Consider the following 27,669-nt stretch of genomic DNA (forward strand, 5'->3'; position numbering starts at 1 on the left):
TTATACTCCAGGTGTTTTGAGACCAAAACTCATTGTACAGTGGTGGCATATTTGATATTTACTAAATAAAATTGTTCTTAAGGAAACAATTCCATTTTTAGGTTTACTGTCTTAAATAAAGTAATAAAGAATTTATATTCAGATGCTTTATATTCGATGCTTCCCTACCTGCTCTATGTAATCCCAAACTAAAGGTAATTTTAAAGCTACACAGTGATAGTGTTAAAGTGAAAAATTAAGACTGCTGCCTTCTGTTCACTCATTGCTTAAATAACTTTTTGAAACCTGGAAAAATAAGTCTAAATGTAAATTACCAGGTACTTTTCTATCAACTACATAGACAACAGCATATTTTAGTTCAAAAAAACGAAGTGAATATTAAATTGTTTTCCTTGTCACATTATCAACTTTTTCCTTCATGAAAGACAGGTTGCTTTCTGTAATGTGTGAAATTATGTAATTTTCTGTCCATATAATTTCATATACAAATGCTGTGTACATATTCATATATATGTGTGTAGCTATATTTTGAGAATATTGCTGGGGAGCAAACAAAGGCTGCCTGTTTCCATTGTCCTGGGCTCTATGGGCCAGTTTTCCTGGGATCTATTTCCAACTTGTTTTCTTTAGCACACTTCTCCTATTTTTCTATAGATAACCTTGTTCAAAATGATGCTTTTGTTCTTAAAAATCAGAATACATATTACCTAAAAGTATGTGCTTTAGAGTGGGTTTTGGTGTAAGCAGCCCATCTAAGGAACCCTACAATTACTTTTAAGTAATCAAACTGACCGTTTTTTTTTTTTTTTTAAAGTATCTAACATGCTGATTGTCCTTTGTGCTCTACAGGAACAGAACTCTCTCTGTTCTTAACAGTGCCCATGGTAGCCTTTAACATTATTTCTTTGGGAGAGACAGGAAAGGAAGGAAATCAGAATCAGCTCCCCCACAGAGGGTCATGATGAAAACACATTATGAAGGTTGCTACTGCTGAATAGGTAAAAATGATAGAAATAGTGCCAGAGAAAACTATTTGTAAAGTTACCCATTAGGCATCTTTCAAAGTTAGATAGAACCTAAAATCCAAGGAGACCTTTGTCAATCTGCTGCCAGGATGAGTTTAACATCTGTCTCATGCCTCACTTTCACAGACACTTGAAGTAATGCCTTGTGGCACCCTTGGCCTCTTCTCTCAAAATCCCACATCTCAGCTGTCAGTAACTCAGCAGAATAATCACGTTTTCTGAGCAGCAAGATTTGAACACCATGGAAGATCCTCCTTAAGATATAACTCCAGTGTAAACACATCACTAATAGGTTTTATTTTTTATTCTTTTAACCAACACAAATAATCACAAATATGTATCTATGCAACTAATTTACTGCTGGGTTAAATTTCAGCCAAGTCCTTCACCTAAGGTAATTTAAAGTAACTCTGACAAGTTAGTCTTTTATTGATACCTGTCTGATCTATTTTTTTTCATGTCTTGAGGCACTTCTGTAGATACATGCCAGTTGGGTGGCTCATGTCTAGATGTCAAAGTTTATGTGGAACACATTCAAGGAGCAGCATGTATAGGTGTATGCACATGTGCACAAATACAGGTGATGCACACATGGTGTATATTCACTAAAAACATACTCACTTTTGATAATAGTTGGACGATCTGGTAAAAAAATCAGATGTTTCCAGTAAAAGATTAACTTCACCTCTCCAAACAGAATGATGACAAACCAAACGTGGGGGGAAGCTGCTGCCTTTGGTATTGCAAATGTCCAATGTGTGGTAACAGAGAAGGGAAAAGATCTATAAAGGCAAAAGAAATGCTGCAGGCTTGCTTAAAAAAAACCCCAACAGCCTGTGTGGTTGGAAGCTTTTGCAGGATGGTCATCAGTGTCTCAGGTGCCTTTTAGGGCTGCTCAGAGAACAAGCAGTGCAAGTTAAACCACAATGTTCCTGCTGTGCTGGGACTCACAATCTCCTTCTACTGCAAAAGCAACAATGGCAGGACAGTTCTGGGAAAACTGAATGCTGCTTGGGGTGTTATCCCTTTATTAAAAAAAAAATGACAATACAGCAAAATGCTGACATTATCTTATTATTATTAAATGTATTATACATTCATAGCGTGTGTCATTAGTTACTGTAAAGAATTTTTTCCTGGCATCTCATAAATTGTAAGGACAATTTTTTAAAATACCATGCATAAAGAAAATGACAAGATGATAAGCAGATAGAGCAATTTTTTTAACATTGACAACTACGTAGATGATTAATAAGTTTGAAAATAATACTAAAAAATGTCGCTAAGATGAAACAAAATTGTTCCAAGCAATCTCCCTTAGTGTTTTATCTTGGTACTTTACGTGCAGTTTGTAGTACACATACAACTCTATTTTTTTCTAGAATTTCTATTTAAAAAATCACATATTTTCCAGACATGCAGCACATAACAGAACAAGACCCTGAAGAAAACAAAACACCAAGAGAAACCACAAAGACAGCAAGCCAGGGCCTGTTCACACCTACAGTCAAAGCTGCTTTATTTCCAAAATCTATTAATATTCAAGGATGAATTTTCTATTACTGAATTTCAATATTCATGCCTTGAAAATCCTACCTCAAATGGGACTTGAGCAAAATCTAGAAAAAAAATTAATCAAAGTGATTTGGAATATCTGCCTTTGAGCTCTTCAATACCTGAGACTGAAAAGCTTCCCAGGTGTCCCACACCTGGAGGGCTTTTCCTGCTCAGGAACAGGGAAGGCTGAGCTGTGATTCTCTCTTCACCACAATATAGAATGTGCCTTATTCTGTTCATGACAGGTTTCATTACTTAAATATTTCTGGCACAGGCTGACAGCACTGAATTAGCACTCCAAGGACTACTCATGGATTTGCATGGCCTGGAAACCCAAACCTGTCTCTTCCCAGAGCACCCTATTCCTTCATGCTCAGAATTCACCTCTGCCTGTCCTTTTATTTTCTTCCACATTGAGATAATTCTTAAAAAAGATGCTTTTAACTTTACCTGATAACTTGGGGGGTACTCTTTCTTCATGCTTTTCTTTGCCACACAGGGTTTTAGATTACAAATATTAAGCATGTGCACAGGGTCTGGACTTTCTAATTTGTGCACTACCATTTACTTCCAAGAAGGAATGCAAATCTTTTCGTAAAACTAAAAGTATTTCATAATTTAAGGTAAGAAATAATTTTATTTTCTCTTCTTTTCTATTTCACACCACAGACTACCTGAAACCATTTTAATTAGTATAAGAACAGATAACTAATAGATTACAGTCACAGAACTTCCCTTATCATAAAAGACCCCTGCAATTTATTACTGATTTTTGTACAGAATGCAGCAGTGAATCAAATATAAAATAATTCAAACTATATATTTGTACAATGAAATGTCAGAAAACTGAAGGAGCACATATATCTTTACTGCAAGACACATCTTAGGACAACTGAATATAAAGCTCATTTTTACACCAAGAGTACAAACTGTAACTCTCATTCTCTGTATTGAAAAGAGAGTTCAAGTGACAGAATTTAAATGAGTAATTGGTATTGGGCATGTTTATTTCAAGAAGAAAAAGAACAGTAATAATTTATAAAAAATATGACCATTGACCATCAGCAGCTGAGTTACTACACTTCTGACACAAATAAACCAGAGTCTCAGCTACAGAGGAAACCTGCATAGGATGGAAAACTTTTTAACTCCACAGTAACAAAAATGCTACAGATTCAAAAATAAGTAGTTTACTAATTACTAACTTAGTAACATTAAGGACCCAAAATATGGTAAATATCCATAGCCATGTGGCCATACACAGCTCATTATCCTATATAATCAGAATACTTTCTCTTTACTCAATACCTGCCTGATTTCTAGAGCTCAGACTTCAAGACACTACAGATTAGGACTGGGAAAAAATGTGTGAAATCAGCTAGTTCTCTGCCCATTTCTAACACTTGAGATGTTTGAAAATGTGAAAAGCATAGTATAAGTGATAATGCAGATTTCACAGCATATGTAGGTAGTCTTTCACAGTTTAACCAGTAGAAATTTTTCCTTGTATTCCACCTTAATCTTTCTTGTTACAACCTAATCCCATTACTTTCTCCTCAAGCAAAATGGGGGCGTGGGGGAAGGCACTTTATCATCTCTCTCTCTTTTCAGCTTCCCTTCATGCATTTGAAGCCTGTTATTATGCCTCCATCTTTTCTTTTTCCTTCTGTGAGGTTTGTCACATTTACTAAGCCTGCATCACATCAGGATGCAAAGCAAGTCCTTAGATCTGTTCTAAAGCTATTGAAATGTCAGCAATTACAGTGAGTGAAAATCCAGAAAAGTCAATTTTTTTATCCATTCTTTAATCACAACTATTCAAAACCTTTTGAAACATGAATTATATCTTTTTCCTATAACAACTGTTACTCATTCCACAGTAATTTGATAGCATAACTCTATGCAATACCACTATAAATGTATCAGTTATCTGATGACAGTTGTTAAGCCACCATTAATACCAAAGTGGAAAAAAATTAGTTATATTTTAACAGAATTTTCCATCCCTGGACAGAGGTTGGATCAGAACTGATCACTCAGAGGTGGACAGTCACTTTTCAGGCTTTCTGAATGACCTCCTTGGAGTATAAACTGAAAGGATTTAGGAAACTATTGGCATAGTTAAGGAAAAAAGATAGAATTTTTCCAAGGACTGTAAGGCTTCCCATGCATGTCACACTCCTTCCTTTCAATATCAGGGACCTAAGGAACAACAAGAGCTAATGCAGCCTATAAAAAAAAGGGAAGGTTTTCTTGCAAGTCATTTTAGTCTGTATCACCAACAGTCAAACTAAGTCAGAGCTCAGATTTTACCTATAAGTACTTATATCATGACAGTAGAAAACATAATATGTGTACTGAATGCATGAGTACTTTTGTCAGGACACTGGGAAAAAGTCATTTTATGTCATGAGTGTGTGAGGAAAATGATTTGCAGTTTTTGTCCCACAGCACACCACTCCACCTCTTCACTGCAGAGATGGAATACAACCTGTCACCAGTTTTGACTGCTCTCCAACTCAAAACCAAGCTGTGCCCTCGTAACTATAGCAACTTGATATATGAAGAATATTACAGTATTGCAGAGGTACTTGCAGAGTTATAGTCATTATCTTGTCTTGCCTTTAAAAAGTTTCCAACCTGAGTCCTCAAAGAAATTACTCAGGAGCTCCGACAGAAAAATGCACCACGTGCTCAGACAGCCATTGAACCAAAGGCTGAGTCTTAGAGGAAAACGAAAGTTGGTGGGGTCCAGCAGAAATTCAGCTGGAAGCAGCAAAGACACACAAGATGGAACTATAAGGATGACTGGTTTGGGTATTTTTTAGTTCCTTGTGATTTTTTTTTGTCCTTTGATTGGCTTTTTCATATAACTTCTGGCCTTATTTTCTCTTTATTTCATTCACACTTAAGCTCAGCTTCTGACTGGGTTGCACTTTCTCCCACTCATATTTCTCTCTTTATGTTTCTATTTTAATTATGGTTTTAATTTCCAGTCATGCTTAATTTTTTTCTGCATTACCAATAGCATTAGCAGAATGAAGGAGAAAAGAAACAGAACCATTACTTACTCTCTTTATGTTAGCACAGTGCCTGATCCCAGCTATGGTTCCAGAATCCTCTTAAATCCCAGTAACATTGATTTGACTTATCTATGGGTCACTGGTATTTTTTTCCTGCAGAAATCCCTGGCCCACAATTTGGGCACATCTATCACATTACTCACGATACTGAAGAAAATCTAACAGTTCACAAGAACTACATCCTTCAAAATATCCTAAGGATGTAAACATATTTATTATGGGTTCTATACTAAAAATACAACTTAACAATGCAGAGAAAGCCTTGAAATAATAATCATTTTTATTTTTTAAAGCATTCTCTAATTAAAATAGCTCCTGTTAAAATCATGTCTACCAATAAAAATATGCACTCTTACAGACTAGGTTTGAAAAAACAAGTTGTAAAATTTATAATTTTACTGGTCTTATAAATTGATTTTAGCCATTATTGCAGCACGCATATTTCACTAAAGGTGATGGAATGCTTATTTGGTTGATAGCTAATGTATCCCTGAAGAATAAAAGCTGTATGAATACATCATTTCTCCATGAACGTGATACAGACAGCAAAAGAACATTTTATCAACTTTAGGAGAAAAAGGGAACTATTGAGAATTATTTAAAGCATCATAAAGCCTCAGCAAAATGTTCAATTGTCAATAAGGGTAGACATTAATCTTTCTATCCCCTTGAACACAATTTTTACATATTGTGCTTGAGTTTACCAGATGTGAATCTTAACACATTGCCTACTGCACATTCGAGTGCTGAGGAACCAACAAACCCTTAAAATGAATAAATATTCCTTGAGAAGCAAAGGTCTGGTTAAAGAAACATCAGTAGTGGAGAAGAAAAAGTCGTGGGACAAAACTTTCCAGCACCCTTCTAGATTCAAAGTCAATCTTACTAAGTTTTCTTAGTGAATATATTCCTCCTTCCACCATTCAGTTTCAAGGGAAGGAGTTTTCTTAGTGAATATATTCCTCCTTCCACCATTCAGTTTCAAGGGAAGGAGTTTTCTTAGTGAATATATATTCCTCCTTCCACTATTCAGTTTCAAGGGAAGGAGTTACTGTCAACTTTAAAACCACCCATGCAAGTGAAAAAGGAGCTCTACAGCAATATCCAAAAACCATCTGGAGCTTGGACTTCATTCTCTCTTTCACTTGAAGGAGAATCCTTCAGCGCAGCAGTTTAAAAACTAAATCTTGAATAGGTATGGGTGCCTTGCCATCCTCAGCATACCAGGCCTTTTTGTTTCAACTATACATGAGTAAGACTTTTTGCTCTGTTAAATGTGTAATTTCTCCACTAGCATCACATATTTATACAAATCAGTGTTACCAGACATTATGGCAGATACTGAACTTTATTTGTAAGTACCTTCTCACTGCCTCTAACAGGATTGCTTACATGAAATTTAATGATGTCTTTCTGAAATAACAGGATTTAAGGTGTTACTTCCAAGGGAGTTTCTTCCCCCTCCTGAGAGAGCAACAACTCCAAAATGATGACTCTAAATGAGATTCTCTTTAAATACATTATTCTGATTTAGAATCATTAATTTAGCTGATCAACTCATCAGTACTATTAAATAAACTTTTAACCTTTAAAGAAAAGTTAATTTCACATTACATTCAAAAGGTTACATTCACGTTACATAAAATGTCATTTTGGTATTTTTCTTTTTCCCCCCCAGTAGAAGGACTTACCTGTACACTGTCCTCCATTGGTGGGATCCCCATAATATCCTGGCATGCAGGTCTCACACTGTTTTCCTGTTGTTAGGTTTTTACACTGATCACAGACATTGCTGTTGATGCAGGTGCTGTGGCCATTACACTGGCAAGCTGGAATACAACATTTTAAATGTTTCATTACTAAACTGCTCCTCAGAACAAAATCATGCCCATTTGGCCACAAAATTGTAGTAGAACGTGATTCTGAGTTTAGTCCTGACTAATATTTGCACTTCGACACACAAGCTCTTTAAAACAGCATTGCAACACAACATGAATTCACACAAAAGCTGACCCTATAGTGACATGTGAGTTTTATGGGAATTTTTGTGAGAAAGGGTTTTTTTTTTGCCATTGAAATAATTGAATCCAGTCCTTATAGCTTAAAAATGCTGTCCAGTCACTTCAGAAATCTCTGAAGAGGTAGTAAGTCCCTAACAGAGACTCCATGAAAACCCCAATACCTACATGCAAATGTGAAGCATTTGAAAGCCTACTGTGATGGAGAACATGAACTCAAAGCTAAACATATGTAGCAGGGAGAGAGAACTTCCAAAATAAATTAACTAAATATCATCTTACTTTTAATTGTCCTGACCCTCATTAGCTTTGGCATATAAAGCCATTTTAAGGACATCAGGACCACATCAAATAGCTCCAGTCCCTCCTCACTACAGTCAATTTTGGTGAAATTAAAAAAACTGGATTCCTACTGACATAATTTTTTCACACCTGAACTTGTAAGCATAAAATTGCTTTTTGTCAAATAACATCACTATAAACCACTGATCTTGCAGCAGAGCTCCACTCAAGAGCTTCACATTTTGGGGAAACTCAGAAAGCACTGATCACTCCTGCAGCAAAATCACAATGTGAATCCTGCCAGAATCATTGATCCTTCTGCCAGGTTTTGAAGGATGACCTCTCTATAGAGTGGAACTTCAGAGCTCTTGGTGCTCAGCAGATTAGTAATCTGTCAATTACAGCAGCTTGTCAAATGTCAAACCACATCAGACCTGTCAATTCCTCAGCACCAAAGGGGGTGGAAGAATTGGAAGAGGACAGCTATCACAGTAAGATTGTATTTTTTTTTTTTTAATTTGGATTTTTAATCTAAATTTCATAGTGATTGGTGTCTTGGCTAGGGGAAAAAAAAAGGGATACTCACTGCATGATATAAAAGTTTTTAGAGCTGTTTTATAATTTAGTAGCTTAATATATTTATAGCCATTGCCAGACTTGGCTCATAAACCATTAAAACCTCCCAAGCTGACAATCTCTTCTTTCTTCCAAACAAGTATCAAACATTTCTGTACTATTAAGTTTTCTCACTATCTTGAATAAATCTCTTCAGAAATTACAAGCCTTATTCTTCCCAAGAATACTTGATTTTTAGACACCTTTGTGGTGTCTCCCTCTGCTGCAGTTTGTTGCCATTCTCAGGAAAAGCTACATAAAAGTACCATGAGTTGCATCTCCATTCTGGGGTTTGTGTGCATGTCTTATACATTAAATTACTTAAAACAAAAGTTAAAAAAAAAATACAGCCCAATAAGCCAAAAGTAAAAACAAAGAGTACATTAAATAGGTGTTCTATTGAACAATTAAGATTGCCTAATTAAGACTATATCGTAGTCTAGGAAAAATGCTTAATATTGATATTCTCTAACTTGGGCCATTGACTTATAAATTTTCTATTTTTCCTAATGTTTAGTTTTGTATTTCTCTTTTTTTGTGTTCTCTATAGGGTGATGACAGCAACCTTACTTGTAAATTTTAGTTTTCTGTAAGTCATAATATTATCTGGGCATATATGACAGTTCTGAATTCTTATGTTTTGTTGAGTCAAAGAAAATGGAAGAGATTTTTAAAACAAATTCAAAAAAATATATACACAATAAGAAGCAATGCAACCCACAATTGACATGACACACCATTGAAAAATTATACTATATAATTGCTGATTTCCCTAAAAATACGTATCCTGTTGAGAAAAGTCAGAAGAAGTGCACAGTTCAATAAACTTCAAAGCTGGTTCAGTGCAATCAAACTGGAGACATCAGTATTAAATAATTAAAATAGTGATTAAAATAATGAGACACCATAATGACCATTAAGTAAGAATTAGGAGTTAAATTTGTAAAAGTTCTTTTTTCCTTAAGTCCTTTTAATGTACATCACTGGCAGCAACAAAGTCATTTTCCTCACACACAAAAATGTACTTTAGCTGAATCCTCAGTGAGGCTGCCCTGGAGAGAAGCAATTTTATGTCTAATTTGCTTTGGACCTCTGTGTTGAAACGGCTGATAAAGCTGACAATTGCCGATAATTATAGTTTTAAGAAAATACTTACAACTAGGAAAATTTATGAAAAGGGTGTCTGCATTACAATATGGATCTAGTGTAAAGATACTTCATCTAGTTTTAAACAAACTAGTTAGAATCTACTCACAGTGCTTTTCAGAGGAGAAATTTAGACTTTAAAGAAAAACTTGGGCTTGCAGTCTACCTAAACCTTTCTTCTCAAGAGATAAATGTCAAAGATATTTTTCTTTTCTTTTTCTATATGTTATTTGCAATTCTATTTATAAAAAATGGTTCAGTTAAACTAAGAATCTGATGAAAATAAAATTTCTGATCAAAAGAAATACTATGACAGCTTTTTGGAAGCCTATTGATTTCAAAGTGACCAGTCACAAAAACAAACATTTTCCCTACTGCCTGATGAATACTAATCTTAAAGTTTTGAACAAACAGAAAATGAGAAGGAATTTAAAATTTTTATCATCAGCACAATTGCTCAGAGGCACTAAAAGGACGATAGATATGGACTACAAGGAAAAATAAGTGCATGCCTGAATGAACATGGATGGTTCAGCCAACTATTCATCAATGTGGCAGGATAATCTCCAAACTGCATGGTATAAATCATGTATTTTTATTTTTATCCTAACTGCAAACTGCTCAGTAGGCTTACATAGACTTAGTCTAATTCTATCTTGTTTCAAGTACATCAAATGATTGCTGTGCTAAGAATAAACTGTGTTGGTATAATCCATTAAAGAAAATATTCTATGAAAACGAAAACAAAATCTTAGCAACAAAACCTCCAGCCTAAACAGAGCAAAATGAAATTTCACATCAATTGAGATTTTAATGCTATGATTCTGTAGTATTTTTCCCTTAAATTTACAGAACTAGGGAATCTTAAACTGAAGTGGAACTTTAGTAAATTCTTGGTAAGAACATACAATGAATACAGAACTTTATCTAAGAAGAAAGAATATTAAACACAGCAATGAAGTTCTTCTGACTCAAAGAGTTTAGACAAACATTATATTTACCTATTACAACTTCACTAGTTGTAGAAACTTGTGTACTAAACTTGTTGTACTAAAAAGTTAACAATGCACTTATCAACATATACTTATTTTAACATACAGACTAAATAACAACAGAATGTCATTCTATTCTTTCCAGAAACATACTAGAGTCTTCTTTGTTCAAGAAATGGTATGAGATTATCTGAAATTTTTTTTGGTTTTAACTCAAAATATTCAACAATGGGTTTGTTTTGGTTTTACATTTCATTTCATTACTCTAAGACTTAAAAAAACCCCTCACTCTATATATATGCATCCACACAGAGAGAATAAACTGACGAAAAAAGCAGCCAAGAAAGCAAACACAGCTGCATGTACCCATAAAAGGATTGATCCTCGAGAAGCTCCAGCTTCCAAAATTATCAGCAGTAGAACACTTCTGGAAAAATAACTTTAGCACAGTTACACTATGTATTCTTAAAAAAAAAGAAATGAAACCAAAGTTTCCAAGCTGCCTTTTCAACTGTATTATTTATTGTAAATGACTACTGGAGGGCTGTCAAAGTCCCCAGCAAGCTTTTCATTTGCCTGCAGTCCTCCACTGCTGCTTCCATGCTCTGCTGTCAGGGTTGGAGTATTTCCACACAGGAGGCTGCACCAGCACAGCTTTCAGTCTTACAGCAGCTGGTATCTTCCTTATTTTTCCAATGAACTCCAAAATTAAAATACTGCAATCAGACTGGTATGGCTTAAAATTAGGCTTCAGAGATTCTCTTTAAGGCTACAAAAGCACAGATTCTATTCACTCTGAATGTCTAAAAGGTCAACTGGAAGCACAGCTCAGGTATTTGGCAGTCCTCCATTCTCACAGGCAGCTGGATTTGTCAGGAGCAGGAGGGAAACTTCTGCCCATCAGTAGTCTCCTATGGATAACTTCTCCCCAGTTCCACTCCTTGGTGGATACAGAAGCCAGAAGAAAGCAAGAGCTGAAGAAAATTCATATACCTCGATTTCTAAAAGTGGAGGGATAGGGTGGGTAAAAACTTATTTACAAATAAATGGCAGTTTTGGCTAAACTCCTTGCATTGCATTTCACATGTCAGCTTACACTTGTGTTCAGCAGACAGAGACTAACAAATTATACATTTAAGAAATATTTTGGAACAAACAAATCTTTCATGAAAATGCTATTTGCATTAATTAGAACAATTATGTTATTTTTGTGTGGTTAAACTCTTATTTCATATATAAGAAAGAACAGAAGCAAACATTACCTGGACACTGGATAAAAGACCACTCATAATTTTTTTCTTTTGGGCAAAGAATAGCATCAAGCACCATTTCATTGGAGTGCACACTGACAGCCTTCATTGGGCCTCTTGAGGAGCCTTCCAAGCACTGTCCTTTGCCAGTGTTACTGGGATCATTGCACCATCCACACCCCGGCTGTTCCAAACACTGTCCACAAGTCCTCAGCCCAGAGCAGTTTTGAGCTTTAGTACATGGAATACAATATTAATGCATTGTTTTTTAAATAAGATGCTTGGATTTTACAATAGGTGATGAAGAGACAATGTAGCACTTCTTTTTCCTTGTGCAAATTAAAATAAAAAAATAATCAGTAGTACTAGTAAGAATATCTCAGTTTTCATTAAAAGTAGTACTTCCTCAAAGATCACAAAACACACAGCCGGTGTTTGTTACACCCCAATGCAACAATAAAGATTTCAAATCAACAAAGATAATGAAGCAGAATACTGCACATGTTCATTAGACACACAAGAAAATATATATTCTTTACTTATTATTAATATATTATTTATTACTAATTTTACTGAATCAGAAAACTCTAGAATTCAATACAAGGTCAATAAACCAAATAAGAGTAATAACATTTATAAATACAAAAAACCCCATAGGATCATTCAAATTCAAACCAAAAATTATTTTGGGCATAAAGTACCTCTGGATCTCACCTGAGTATTCGCTTACAAATATGACTTAGTTTTCTTACATACAGCTTTTGAAACAAGCCAGCATACTACACATCTCCAGCTACAAGTCATAATTCAGTCCCATTTAAATTAACTATATCTTAAGGTTCTCATCAGCTAATCAGGTTTCATTTTTTAAATTGCATTCCAAAATTCAAATCTCCCTATAGATCTTTTATACTCTATTCTTAAAATAATTAAAGTCTTCCTCATATTTTAAATCTCTTTAGAACCAATAAAATTCCTATTCTGAAGTTACTGTCATATTTTATTAATAAGAAATTAACATTTTAGTAACTTCAGAAATACCATTAAAGTTCCCAAGCTTCTTTAAGCTTTTTCAGATATATCTTAGTTTTTTTAATTACTCTTGTAACACTGAACCAAATTAACATCAGACTCACTCAAACATTGATCACTATGGGTCCCTGTCTCTACTCACATTAACTTTATCGGCTTTCAAAATTAAATTTTAAAAGCATGCATGAAGGTAAGCTCCTGCTGTGAAGCCAGAATTATCTAAGTTTCTTTTTAAAAAGAAGAAAGTAATTTAAAGATTCCCAAAGTTATTGTGAAGGAAACTCAAATGGCTTCTACATGAGGGTAACCTCTCAATTTGGCTCAGCTGCAGCCAGGACACTGCATCCAAATAATGTTCACAGTTACCTGGACTCCTCTGGTCCACACAAGGAATACGAAGCAGAATGATTTCATTGCTAACTGAATTAACTGAGAGCAGAATGAAGCTAGCTCCTCTGACTTCAGGAACTATTAAAATTGTTTAAGAGTAATGAAAGCTGTAAAAAGAAAATACACTGCACAGTCTAAAGATACCTGCAGATATCAGGAAAACAGGCAGTGAAGAATCTGAGTGAATCTCAAAAGGATTTTAACAGCACAGAAAGCTGAAGCAAGAGCTCTTCATCAGACTTGGAAGAATCCAAACAGGAGGAAATGTTTCAAGTTTCCCAAATATGGAAAATAGCAGGGGCGGGAGAAGGCTAACTGCTGTTGCAAACTGTCAAACGTGAACAATCGGTTTTAAACCACCAGAGCTGAAACTGAATGATACAAATTTGGGCTTTTGAATACATTAGAAGATCAGCAGAGAAATAAAGACAATCATTCTGCACTGGCTGGCTTGCCCTTTCAGAGATGCACTCTAAACAATCCAAACAAATCTCATGCTGCTATTTATACTCATGCTGCTATTTATAAAGCTCTCAAGTATCAGCTGCACTATCTTCACAGAAGATAAAACAGAACCAAAACTAAAAATCCTCTTCTATTCTCTGTAGTGGCATTCAGCTGAAAAACTGAAGAAAGCTGAGAAGCAATCTTTGATGGAAGAAGGAGATATTCAAGCAGTAATTTTGTTTTATTTGAAATTCTAGAGTTGGTCCAAGATTGTTCAACTGTCAGCTATTCAATCAGAAGTCATAATGGATGGAAGATGTAGGGAAAAGTGAATATGCAGGTTTTTGGCAAGTAGGTATTAAAATGACAGTATGTCACCAATGAAACAGCATTCCTCATTTTAATTCCAAGTTGTGAAAATAAATGTGAAGTTCTTCGTTGTTATTTTTTTGTATTTTAAATCATACATGCTTGTCTGAATTTTTTTTTCATTCAGAGCAGAACATCCAAAAACTCAGAAATTAATCATTCAAAATAAAAAATAAAATTTTAAAAATAAGGAGGATTTTTTAAAGGTATAGTTACGATCCCGTCTTCAAGTAGAAACACTACCCCTTGATAAGGGAATCCACTTAATACTTCATTACTTCAGCAGCAATAATGATACATCTACCTAATAAAATTTTCAAGTCATTTAGACCAAAAAAAATGGCAGAACCATGCTTCATTTGGACATGCATTTTCTTGTTTAAATGCAAAATATCAGATGCTATAAAACTCTGGGAAAACTGCTTACAGACACAGAATCTTGGTTTTTTTCTAATTTGTTGAATAGAAAATACATTTTCATACAAAATTGCCTTTACATAATGTTGAATTGCTATATAGCAAATCCCTTTTGCCTTACTTAATATAAACTTCTATACACCTGACAAAAATGACAATCAAATTAAAAACAATTTCTTATGTTTCCCAAACAAATTGAATCAGTGTGATGTGCAAACACTACACGAAGAGAAAAACTGAATTGAAAGTTCAGGCTGACATAATATCTGCTAGTTTAAAAACAAAAGCATCATTCATATGGTATTCTGTCAATTTTATCTCCAGATTTTCAATGTATTTATGTTCTGCTACAACTCACTCTCAATATTTTATAAGTTACAAAATTGATTCCTATATAGGAGAGGGGGAAAAAAAGTTCTGTGAATGGTTATGAGAGGGAATGGTTATGTCACTACAGAATTACTATTCCAAACACATTGATGGAGATGAAGTGTTCCTATTACACTGAATTTGGGCACGAGAACCTGGATTAATACCTGAAATTTACCAACTAAGCCAAAAAGTTTACCAGAACAGCTCAACATGGTGCTGGTTCATTATATTCTATGATTATTAAGGATGAACAAGAAATCTCAATTAGAGGAATACAGGCTCTTGGCCAGTTTAGCCTGGAAGAAAGGCTTTCCTATGCCTTATTTCTCTTTAACCCAGATATGCAGTGGCTTGGTACATACAGCTCTTTTTCTCTCCTAAGACTAGAATATGTCAATGGTTGCTATTATCGACACATCAAGAACTTATTTTACATCATATTTTCCTGAGGCTTAGGTGAAAGCAAGTAACTGCCTTTTGTGCTCTTCAGGGTTTTTTAAATTTGTATCCACAACCTATCAAATGGAATCATGATCTAATTATGATCCTGAAAGCAAGTTGCTTGTTGTTGTCAAGATCATCAATGCTGTCACAAGATACACTGAAATAAAATGTTCCAGGAGCTTTGATAACAAAAGACCCTTATGGAGAGAGAAAGGAAATCAGAAGTAACCAGAGAAACTCTCTTAAAGTAGAGCAATAAGAAGAGTCCAATTGTACACTTCACAAATCCTGAAGGACAGTAAAATTCTAAGAACCAGTCTTCTGTACAGTGGTGAGTAAAGAACTGTTCTAAATAAATCTCAACTAAGACAAGAATCTAAGCACCAGGCAGCTCACTCCAGCATCTGCATCAATTATGGCACCAATAAACCCTGGAACTGCTGGAACTGCATGCGGCTGACTCTGGTCACTCCCAGCTTGGGAAGGAGCAGCTTTGGCTGATACACTGGAAACTCCTTTGAGGAGATAGTCATTCTCCTCAAGAGCCATTGCATCAAGTTCTGATGAAATGTGCTTCAAAATGGGACATCCAGGGAGTAACTTTACTCCTTGACAAAGTAAGAAATCACTTTCCTCTTGTCCCCAAAGGATGAAATGGGCAACCTTGAACATTAATGGAGACTGACCCAGTCTGATCACACAGGACAAAAGTTTTCTGTACCTCCTCTACCTGCCTTATGGCAGAATTCCTCCTGCTTCCATACAGAGGATGAACAAGGGTTAATAATCAGGGACCAACGTTAATAATCCCCATTTGCAAGGGAGAAGAATCTAAGGAAGACCAAGATCGTCTGTTTTGCATTTGTGTTACAATATTCTCAAGACTACTACTATCATTATTAAAACTTTGTTTTTATCTTTGCATGCTAGGACAATGGTATAGGTTGAATCTGAAAAAAAATAAATCAGAAAATTTAAGTCTTTAAAAATCGAGCACGCTTCCTTTTCTTAATAACTTGATATTGTGTAAGTCTAAGTTCTACATATTGGTTACCTAATTTTAACAGTATCCTATTCCAGCTCACAGCCATTGTTTGTCACACTAACACTGGTCATACAAACAACCATGGTAATTTTTCTCTCTCTGAAAAGAATAAATACTTTTTCACAGTTTCAAAAGAATAAATATATTTCATCATCAAATTGCCAGCACTTTATCTGTATCTAGGAAATGCATACTCAGCATTGACTTCTCACATTAGTAGCTATATAGGGTCATTCACTGGAAAATCTTATTATCTCTAGTAATGTGCTGAATCCCTTCAGCTCTTTTGAGTGAAAAATAAATATAACAGTATATTTAATAAGACAAACATTCATTAAGATACTCACGGGAGCACGTGGCAGTTTGCCACTCCAGACACTGTCCGTATGGGAAGGAGATGATGTAGGCATTGGAGTCCACACATCGTTTGGTGCTGCTGCACCACATACATTCCATGCCATTGCTCGTGCAGTTGGAACAGGTTGTCCTCAGGGAGCATGGCTTTTTGCAGGGCCTGGCATTCTGGTTGGGACTGACTGGAAAAGGACCACAAACAGTGATAATTTTGAACACAAGTTCAAATCCCCTTTTTTTTCACCATTTGTTACATTAGAAAAATCGCTGGGGAAGAGGTTGCTTCCTTAATTTGCTACAAATTAGCTACATCCAAATTTGTGTTTCTGTATATAAATATAATCATATTTTAAAAAACTCAATATGCAAAACTCAGCATGGCTCATACTATAGCTCACAGAGTCCATTTTAATGTATGTTAACTTGAACAGTCAAGTGACTCTTTCTTACAGTAAACTTTATACACAAACAAAACTAAAAGACAGAAACTAGAATTTTGGATTTTTCAGTCTTTTACACTTGCAAAATATTCACTAATGTCCAGCAAGATTCAGAAAGAAAGCATCAGCACTGCTGAATAACTCCACGTGGTTACAGTTACTGTTATCATTGACTATTACTGATTTAGAGGCAAACTATAGGATTTCTGGTATAATGCAAAATAAGGCATTGATCTAAATCTCAAATAAATATTTTCTGCTTTAGGACTATTATTTGTTTCTAGATCACAGCTATTTCAAAAAACTAAAAATAGATATATATTTTTGTAATTATTTAATCCAAATTGTCCCAAAATCCCTCTTAGGCACATGAAACCCCAAACAGTTTGTTATTCACAACAGCATCAGTTGCTGGGAGCAAGAGGCTCCTTACCAACGGGTTTTTCACACACAAGGCCATCTGCCATGGCAGTGCAGGGGTTTGCCTTCAGACCTGCCACCTCTGCTCTCTCCAGGTAGGCACAGAAGCCGGAGTCATTGGGCTCTCCAGGGAGCCACTGCAGAGTGGTGTTTGTGAAAGGGGACATGTCATCCCAGCCCCAGTAGGAGATGTTGATCTTGCGCAAACCCACCCAGGGTGAAATTTTCTATGGATGAGAATGAAACAAATGGGAGAGGATTATTTAAAATGTCTTCTGTTTAGCTAAAACATTTTAAAGAACAGCTCAACAGCAACAACTTCACATTTTCAGAATTCACCATGTTCTTACCTCACTTTATCATCTCATCCATCATTGTCCACACAGTTTTTATCTTAATTGTTCTATCTTGCTGAACATCCCCAAAAGCCCAACAAAAACTTCACCTCCTATATGCTTCTTTTCTAATAAAAATCTGTGTTCTGTTCAAAGACAATTCTGATTTCTATTATTGGATACAGGTCATCATGAAATTGTTTGGCTTTTTCCCAGTAGCTACTGTAAAATTACTAATTGCTAGGCCAATGTGGATAATGAAATACACGTAAGTTAACAGCAATTCAGAGAAATCAAAGTTCAGGAAAAAAATAGGATAAATATTCTGTCCTCTAAAGTCTGTATTGCTGATACTGATCAACCTTAGGCAATGCAGAGACACAGATAAAAGTGGCACATTTACATTTCCAATGTCGTTAAATACACATTGAATATACTTCTATTACTGATTTATAAGTTACAAAACATAGTCTAGAAAAAACTAAAAGCATTAGATTTTAAAACATATTTAGGATGTATCAGTAAAACTACATCACTAATTCTACTGATTTTTATCATTTCATCTTTACACACTTACCAAGCAAAAAGCAGGTTTTAAGGAAAAAAGGCCTTTGCTTGTTCCAGGATAAATCTACATGCATTACTTGCCACCACAATTTTGAGACACCCCAACCAAACACATTTCCTCATGTAATCTCTGTGCAGGCAGTTTTCATTAAGCCCAGTTTAAACAGACAGAACAGAGATACAGAGAGACAACAGGGATGTGGCAGGTACATGATGGCAGGTGGATGCCAGAATACCAAATCCAGCTGCGTGCCCCAGCAGAGGATACACATTGTCAGCTCCAAAGCAGAGATATTGATCTGATTGTGAATTAGGTTCACAACTGATTTCATTTACAAGGTAAGTAAAGGTAATTTACAAGGTAAGTAAAACACTATAATACACCTAAAGGAAACCTGCCATGGTTAAAGATCTATGTATTCCACAGGTGAACCAACAGCTACTGCCAATCTCTCTCAGTGATCTTTCACCTTTGATATCACATTTTCTTTGGCCATTCAGGTTTAACCCATGGCTGAAAAGAAAATCTTTCAGCACTCTTAATTCTACACACAATCAGAGCATTCCTTCTTTTTTCCTCTGCCTTGTTAGAGCAAGTTGAAATATGAAGGATTATTAATTTTGTTTCAAAAAGACCGGTGGTAAATACTTTTTTAAAAAATCAGTAGGTGGATAATCAGTATTCCTGACTTCCCTAAAATGTACTCCCTATGCTCTCTTTTTCTTCTGTACTCTCAGTTGAGATCATGATCAAACAAAAATCGCTTGAACCACTAACATTTAGGGTTTTGCAAGAACAAACTTAAATAAACCAGAAAATGTCTAAGAAATGTTCCATTCCATGAGCAGTGATGTGATCTGGGAGACTCTTGAACAGCAACAAGAACATTCAGCAAATATACCAATGCCCACTCTGTGTCTTACTTCTGTATTTACTTCATAACTGCATTATTACACCAGGTGACCAACTTTGCAGGTGTCTGTGAGGACTCACATGTTCTGGATACCAGAAAGAACATGATGCAAGCAGTAAAAGTGGAACTTGGGCATGTGGAAAATGGTAGATAATACATCTGTTGTCTTATTGGCTGTTTAGTTGCCTAGATTCCAATTTTTGTACATGGTCCACATGCATCAGAAAAGCTTGGATACCTACACATATGTCTAGACAGCTCTCTGTAGATGCTGAGTGTGCACACCAAGCACATATAAAAAAAATATCAGGGGCTTAGGCAGGATAAATTGCTGACAAACACACACATAAAGCAACCCTACATGCCTACTTTGGGATTGAGGGGTTCCAGCCAAGAGAATCTTCAACATATGACTGTTTCTATTGCACTGCCAAATAATTTGGCCTTGACATCAGTATACAAAAAAAAAGGCATCCTACTCCAGCTATGGTGAAAAAGTATGTTAGCCAATAATGAAAACTGACAGTGCAGCAGTGATATTTGGAAATAAATTGTCCATTTGAGTAGAAGACTGTCTTGGAACCACTTTAATGATGACAAAGTCCCGGAGAGAATCATGAAAGCCAAAGCAGCCATACGAGATAAAAGCAGTATCCCTGAAATGAAAGACTTCCAGCAAAAGCAACACATATCACAGTCAGAATCATTCTTAATAGCTGTGCTATCTGGAGAGCTTAGAGGCATCATGTCAGGCATCTGAATTCCATATGTACCATCTTTGGCTCTTTGCTAGGATAAGACATCAAAATACAGACCCAAATGCTGATGAACACGTTATCAAATACACACTATTGAAGCTGTGACCTTGCAGGCCCACTCAGGCCTCTCCGGCCATGCTATATAAATCTAGTATAAATTATTTCTCAAAATGATGGAAGGTTCAGTCAGAATAGCTGGGAATCTCAAAGTACTTGAAGCAACTGAGGGACTTCAAATGTGTCAACTGAAAATGCCAATCCAGTTTCTTCCTCAGGCTTAAGAAATAATGAGAGTTGAACATCCTTCACTTGAACTCTATGATTGTTTCATATAATGCAAAATGGATGTAGAAAACTGATTCCTTTCCTTTGAATATCTTGCCAAAGATGCTTCTGAAGAGGATCAGACAGGAAGGAAACGAGACTGCCAATTCTCTGGAACCAGAACTTGCTGATGAGATTCCAGCTCCTAGGCCTCTTGAAAAATATTTGTTATCAAACCAGATGACTGAAAAATACAGTGCAAATCAACTCCTTTACTGGAAGTTCAGGTGATCTTTACTCAGCATGTAAGTGGGAAGGACGTTACTCCTCAGAGAGTTCTGAAGACTTGCTCTTTCTTTCTATCCATCTATGCATATCTATAAAAACTCCCTTGATACAGTACATACAATTCATTTTAAAACAGCATCAACAACACCACAACAAGCCCACACAAGAGCATTCTTGGCAAATTATCTGTTTAAAAAGCAAAACAAAAAAATCAAAGCAATGCAATACACAGAAGGCGATCAACTCCATCTCGAGAAAATTTGTAATGTGCCTTACTAATGTTGCAATGGAGAACATAATCGAATATATCTTGAGAAATATTGTATAGCCTTATCCCACTACACTATTTAAAATTTGGAATCATCTCTAGAGTATGTTTGTCCTCCCATCCAGATCTTTCTAGGCTATTTTTTAGCACCCACCACCCATCTTAGAAACTTTATATTTGTGCTTGAAAAACAGCTAGTCACAGTTTATCTGTTTTCATAGAACCATCTTTTATAACATTGAAAACAAGTTGCCAAAAAGCCTTTTTAAATGAGAGATCAATCTTGAAGTTAGAAAATATTTCAGAATTATTAAATTCTGAGAAAAATTACTGGACAAGGCTTTATTTTCATCCGGCAGAGAACAAAATTGCAGTCATACAATGCATACTGATAGAACATCATTCTGTAATCTCATCTACACCTATTAAGATGAACATAAGACCAACATTTAGCCATAACAGGAATCTAGTAAACACTGATCAGTAATAGCTTCAAAAATATTCTCTTCTCTTATTCTAAATCACACAATTTTAATTTGTTATAAAATAGTAATTATGGAACTATGTTAGAAATGAAAATTGTGTAACCTTAACTGGAAAGCTGATAGTTGATGTTAAATCCACTGCTTACTCAGAGAATTTAAGTCAGATTAAGTTGCTTTGGGATCTAAAGTGAAAGGGATCATTTCTACTCATGACACATTTTTTCAGGTACTACTGCTGCCTCAGCACTAAACTAATGAGGGCTAAATAATTTGCAAATGAGTGAATTGAGCAAGACTACCTTTACTGAATAGCCAATTACCATGGAGGCTCAAAAATATCCCGTTTCTTATTTATGCAAATTATGCAGAAGTATATATCTCCTTCAAAAATTTATCTCCTCCTTTATTTAAATTCCTTTTACTTTGGATCTGAAATCATCCTGAAAGTCTCTAATACACTAATGTCTCATTTTCTATTGTGTGCATCACAACAGTTTATAAACAAAATTCAACAAACTTGTCAAGAATTGTTTCAACTCCTTGATTTGTTGCTGTAGGATGAAACATACAATTAAACTTTGAAAATGCTGTGGCCTCTCAGTGCCCATATTTCCACAACATTCACAGTCTGGAGAAAGCCTTGCATTTATTTTGCCTCTTTTCTGCACCATTTTGAACAAAAAACCTGCTTCCTGAAAATAGCAGCTCTGTGAAGAGAAACAATGCATTCTGTGCAGACACCCTGCTTGGTTTTCCATTCCTTAAATATACATCAATTCTGACTATGCCAGATACCAGTCCATATTTTGTAAATATTTACCCAGTGAATGACACATTTTAAGCACTGGAAGCAAAATCCATGAGTTTTAAGTGTCTCTGGAGTCATGCATTAGGTCATGAGAACACCTAATTCTTCTACTCTTTTTAAACCCATTGGTCTATAAAAATGTACAATGTGCCAAACTGAAAAAACTAGAACTTCTCCAATTTCCATCTACAGGGATTATAGCTAGTATTCCAGGGGCGCTTTGGTTTCTTCTTGGAATTTCTTCTTTAGAGGGGACAATTTTGGGGGAGAAATTTGCGTTCTCAGGCATCCGAAGCAAGTTGAGCTCCCCTCATCCTGAACATAGGAAGACAGTTAAACTAGAAGTGAGCTAATGGACAGTCAATGCAACAACTGTAAATGGAGACAAAGTGATAAAATAATTTATTAGACTTCCAAAACCACAATAGGAAAGTGGGACTGGTGGAAACTCTAGTAAAGGGAGTAATTCAGAAACAAAGAGTAGATGTCAACTTCACCACAATAACACACATTTTAAAACCACAGAAACATAGAGCCCTCAGAGAATACTTTGAGCTAACAAGGAATAACATTGCTATGCAAAGCTCACTAATTAACTGCAACCTACACTCAAGTGTAATTTATAAAAAGATGCTTAGCCTTGTGAGCAGAGAGTCGAAGGAAAAGTTGCAAACAGTTTATATAATGAAAGGCATTGTGTGAAACTGTTCTCTTCTTTGTTTGTGCTTACTACACCAAAATTAAATCTTCTCAGAATTTATTGCATGCTAACAAGAAAATTATTATTTTTAGTTAAATCCCACAGTTGCAAAAAAACTCCCAAGAGAGCCAATTGCACTTTTAAATGAATATACAACATTTGAATATTATCAGGAACAGTTAATTAACCTCATATTGCTGTTTAATCTACTTTCCAGAGAAACTCAAATCTTCCCTTTCATAATATTTTGCTTACTAGGTCAATAAAAGCATGTAAGAAAAAATATTAAGTGTCATTTTTCTTTAGTGTGGGAATCTGGAGCCTATCCATAGTGTTTACTTTGGCATTCTCTGACAGAATTTAATTTATTTTTAATGAACAATACAAACTAGACTTTAAACTACTGGGGATAATTTTAAAATATGTCTGCAAATTCAACAGTGTTTTGAGTTCATACCACACAAATCTTTGTTTTGTCCCTTTCTTTAGTACCAAATGAATCTTCTCCTTATCCTTTAAAAGGAGGTAACCTATTGATTTCCAGTGTAGTACTGGGATTAGGAGAAATTATTTATACACAATCAGGTCTGGATAGAATATGGAGACAATGGCAGTCCCCTCCCTCTGAATCTTTCCAAATCATCAATGTGTTATTCTAAATATGATAAAGAAATTGTCCTAAATTTGTCCCAGAAAAAGGCCTTTGTGTACTAGAAAACAATCTACAAAGTCATATGATGTTTCTTTGAACAATAAAGAATGCTCTTCCAGGCTATAATATTTATTGACACTATTTTAACAGTTTGTAAAATACACAACAGCTACCAAAGCTGCTTTTCTTTTCTCAGCATAAGAATACCAAGTAACAAGGAGATAAAGTCAGAATCATGTTCTTATTTCCAAATGTTGCTCTGACACATTCATTAATCCTGAAAAGTTTTTGTTTTCAGGTGAAACGGAAATCTTTTTTTTTTCCAGGCTAAAGATTTTGAAGCCTTCAACACTAACCACACAAGCCAAACTCTACTGCCGATAATAGAGATTAAAGCTACGGTGTTCACCTTACAGCTGCTCTGACTCCATTTGTGAGCTCCCCACCATCACCTGCTACAGATACAAGCCATCTAAAATGAAATCTCATTCTTTAAATCATTATGATTGCAGTTTGAGAGGGAAAGGCAGGCAAAAGAAGATCAAGAAGTTTCAGAGAGCCTCTGTCACACCTGATAACACATTTAGGATATCTCACACTGAATAAATGTAGCTGGACAGAGAGATATGAATGAAAAAAAGTCTTCTTTTTTTTTTTCTAAATGCCACTGAAAACACAAGGATAATTCATGGCAGAATTTCTGTAGAAGTTCTGATAGCTAAATGATTGTTTAAGCCAAGACAAAATTTTTTTAAAGTGTATACATTTGTCTGCAATTGCTTTAACTGTATTTGAGGTATCTCAAATTTACATCACCACATTGGCTCAGGATGTACTTCATTTAAATAAAGATATGCTCAGCAGGATGTCACCTTGCAGAAGTTCTAAGCTCTGAAATGCAAGAAAAATGTTGCTTCCAAACACTAAAATAAGCTATTTCTCATGTACACCTCAAGCCAATCAGGCAAAATCAGTCATATCAATAGTCTATCACACATTATTAGATTTGAAGGCATCCTGCACAGTGTTTTAACAGGAATCAGGGGAAAGGAAAGCAAAAAGGAAAAAAGGTGGCAAAATAAATAACCATAGCAATCATGCTGACAACATGATTTTGTTGTTGCTTTTGTTTCAATTACATTTTCAACATTAACACAATATCAGAGTGGGCAGACAGAATGAGTTTCAAGGCTGCAGTAATTACAACATCAGGGAAGAACTTCTGACACAGAATGATTTCTCTCTCTCCTTTATTACCAAAATAGAGAAAAAAGTGTTTTTCTAGTAAAAAATATTTTCTCTGTCCAGATCTTATATTTATTTGGGAAATACACAAAAACTTTAAGTACATAACCTATGCTTGCATCTGCATTTTGAAATGGAATGCTAAAAAGGATAATAGAATATTTTTGTCCACAATATATGTTGCTAAACTCTTGCTCTCAGATGCATTATAACATAAAGGCAATCCTTAACTGCTATTTTCTTTGAATGATCTCAATTTATCTGCAGCAGAACAACTTCTTAAATCACATGCTAGTTTGATATAAGCTTTAATTATTATCCACAATTATCTTTCATTTTCCTTTAACTGTAAAATCCTGAACTACTTAAAAATTTGAGGATTTTGAACAGACATGTTCTACAAAACTAAATATACACTTCCAAAAATGTCCCTTGCTAAGAAGAACTGATTTGTTTGTAATGGAATCATATTCTGCTAAGATATCCCATCTGAGTGTACACTGTGGGCTTTCACATTTTTGAGCATTCTTATATTTCATATACTTTAAACAGAGATGTTTAAACACAGCAATAAGCATTTGAATATTTAACTGCTAAAAAATTGAACCTGACCACCCAGGGACAGGTAATTTATCTTCCCTTCTCTTGTCCCACAGCTAACAAAAGTAATATGGATTGCTTTTCTAAGGAATATTCTCGTGGTAGCTTGCTGCATTTGCCAGAGGCATGGAAGAGTTTTCAGCTCTCTCTCTCCCCCACCATTATTAGAGAAAGCTAATTAGCTCCAGCTAATTCCAGTGCTGCTGTGCAGGGAATTGCTACATGTTTTACAAACTAGTGCAGCTTCTCTGTGACCCTTTGATCCCACAAACCAGTTACAGAGGAAACTGGTGTTTCTGGAGAAGTTACACCTGTACTGCACGGGGTTACCATCCCCATTGCTGGACCGTGCCTGTGTTGAATTTCAGGATTAACTCTATCACAGCAGAACCCAGGACACAAAATAATTTTTCCAGACATTCTCTTGAGCAAATACTCTCTTCCAATAGTAACTTTTAACGTTTAACTCTGGGGAGGGGAAACCTTGGGAACTGCTGTGTGATTTTTTTTAAGTATGAGATTTCCTTAATATCCCGCACATGACTTACACCAGTCTTCAGCACCGCATTACATTTCTTTAAAGGCATAAACTTTCCTCTCTTTGGACAAAACCCTAAACCAGATTTCTCAAAGCAAGTTTATTTCCCATAAGCATAAATTACAGTTACTCAAGTTACCTGAAGTGTATACTTCTGAATTTCATCCAGAACAAATTCCACTTCTTTTGAGGTTGTTAATGAGGCAAGATTTCCACTCAAATTGTAGCAATATAGTTTGGCATTGTCATAGCTTTCCCGACTGGAATTTATGTGGAGGCAGGCATCTCCAATGTGATTCCATCTTTCTCCACACAGATGAGCTGGTGCAAAAAGCACATGATTAAAGCTGATTTGAAAAAAACTTTTAAAAAGCCCAAGGGAGTCTGAATTTTAACTTCCTGAGATCGTAAATCAAAATACATCCCACACTCAATTTCCCTTTTCACATCACATAAGTTCTGAAATACCAAGTATCATCACACAGAATAGTGTATTTTTATGAAAAGAAACTTCTAAGAACTTTAAAAATAATTATAAGATACATGCTAAGTTTCAGCACAATATTTTACGTTGCTATTTCTTCCCTGCATTCAAAATTGAGCACAACTAAATATTAAGATTGGATTAGGTACATAAATAATAGTTTTAACAACTACTTTTACTTAAATGTTATGTAAATTCCAAAATCTGAAAACAACTGTCCTAGAATTAAGAAGTCACAACTTTACACTATACTTGTTTTATCATACCTTTGCATTTATATTTGCCTAAATACTAATGCAACTCAAATGATAGAAAATTCAGATAACATCACAGAAAATATTTCCTCCTCAACATTTTACAGCATTACTCAGACTCAGGTAACTATTAAAAGATAAGTAAGAGCAACTGTTCTAGTCAATCTTCACAAAGATTACACAAACACAGTTTTGAACTGCACAGAATAAATTGATTCAAGTTATTTAATGAATCATCTCTGTGAAAAAAAATGTGTTCATTAACTTCATCTGGACATAAAGATCAAGTAGAAAAGGTTCTGACATCTAACTGCATATATGTAGCTATGAATATAAATTACAGAATAAATACTATTTCAGAATGTTAACACTCACCTTCTGAGAATCTTTCATATTAGCATTTTAATATTCACTGCTTTCATAGCAGTACCAACATTAGACAATCAAGAAACTAGATCTTGGGCCCTATCTGCACAAGAAAATTGAAGTATAATTGAATGATAACTTATAAGGTAAAACTGCAGCTAGCAAAAATAACAGTGTCAGTGCATAGGCAACAGTAAAACCCCCAGTATGGCCATTCAGCTCTGTGCTCAGTGGTCCCCACAGGCCAGAGCTCGTCGCTGGCTTGTGCAGAGGTACACATCATTATGCCTTCACTAACCTTACCATCTCCCCTACCACGATTAAAGGTAGCACTGCTACCCCAATCAGTGGTGTAATCACATCTGGGTTCACCTGGACAGGCACAGACAGGCAAGATGAGGGTGCACAAATAAAACAAATCCATGTCTGCTCGCTGAACAAACAC

The 27,669-nt window shown here is 35.3% G+C and overlaps 1 protein-coding gene across 5 annotated transcripts in view; it reads right to left on the minus strand.

Annotated features, from left to right (window-relative positions):
• The window catches only part of ATRNL1 (attractin like 1), a 442,356-nt gene that overhangs the window by 317,583 nt on the left and 97,104 nt on the right, over window positions 1-27,669 (minus strand). For all 5 annotated transcript variants that reach the window (XR_004241537.1, XM_032116252.1, XM_032116251.1 and 2 more), the window contains exons 15-19: window positions 26,260-26,441; window positions 17,712-17,925; window positions 16,832-17,020; window positions 11,981-12,199; window positions 7,357-7,494 (exon numbers count right to left, since the gene is read on the minus strand). Coding sequence is in view for 4 of the 5 variants with exons in the window: in XM_032116252.1 (XP_031972143.1) it covers window positions 7,357-7,494; window positions 11,981-12,199; window positions 16,832-17,020; window positions 17,712-17,925; window positions 26,260-26,441 (942 nt within the window). In the remaining variant the exon portion in view is untranslated. The remainder of the gene's footprint in view (window positions 1-7,356; window positions 7,495-11,980; window positions 12,200-16,831; window positions 17,021-17,711; window positions 17,926-26,259; window positions 26,442-27,669) is intronic.

Source organism: Corvus moneduloides, chromosome 8 (genome assembly GCF_009650955.1).
Source record: "Corvus moneduloides isolate bCorMon1 chromosome 8, bCorMon1.pri, whole genome shotgun sequence".
In the NCBI taxonomy this organism is placed as follows: domain Eukaryota; kingdom Metazoa; phylum Chordata; class Aves; order Passeriformes; family Corvidae; genus Corvus; species Corvus moneduloides.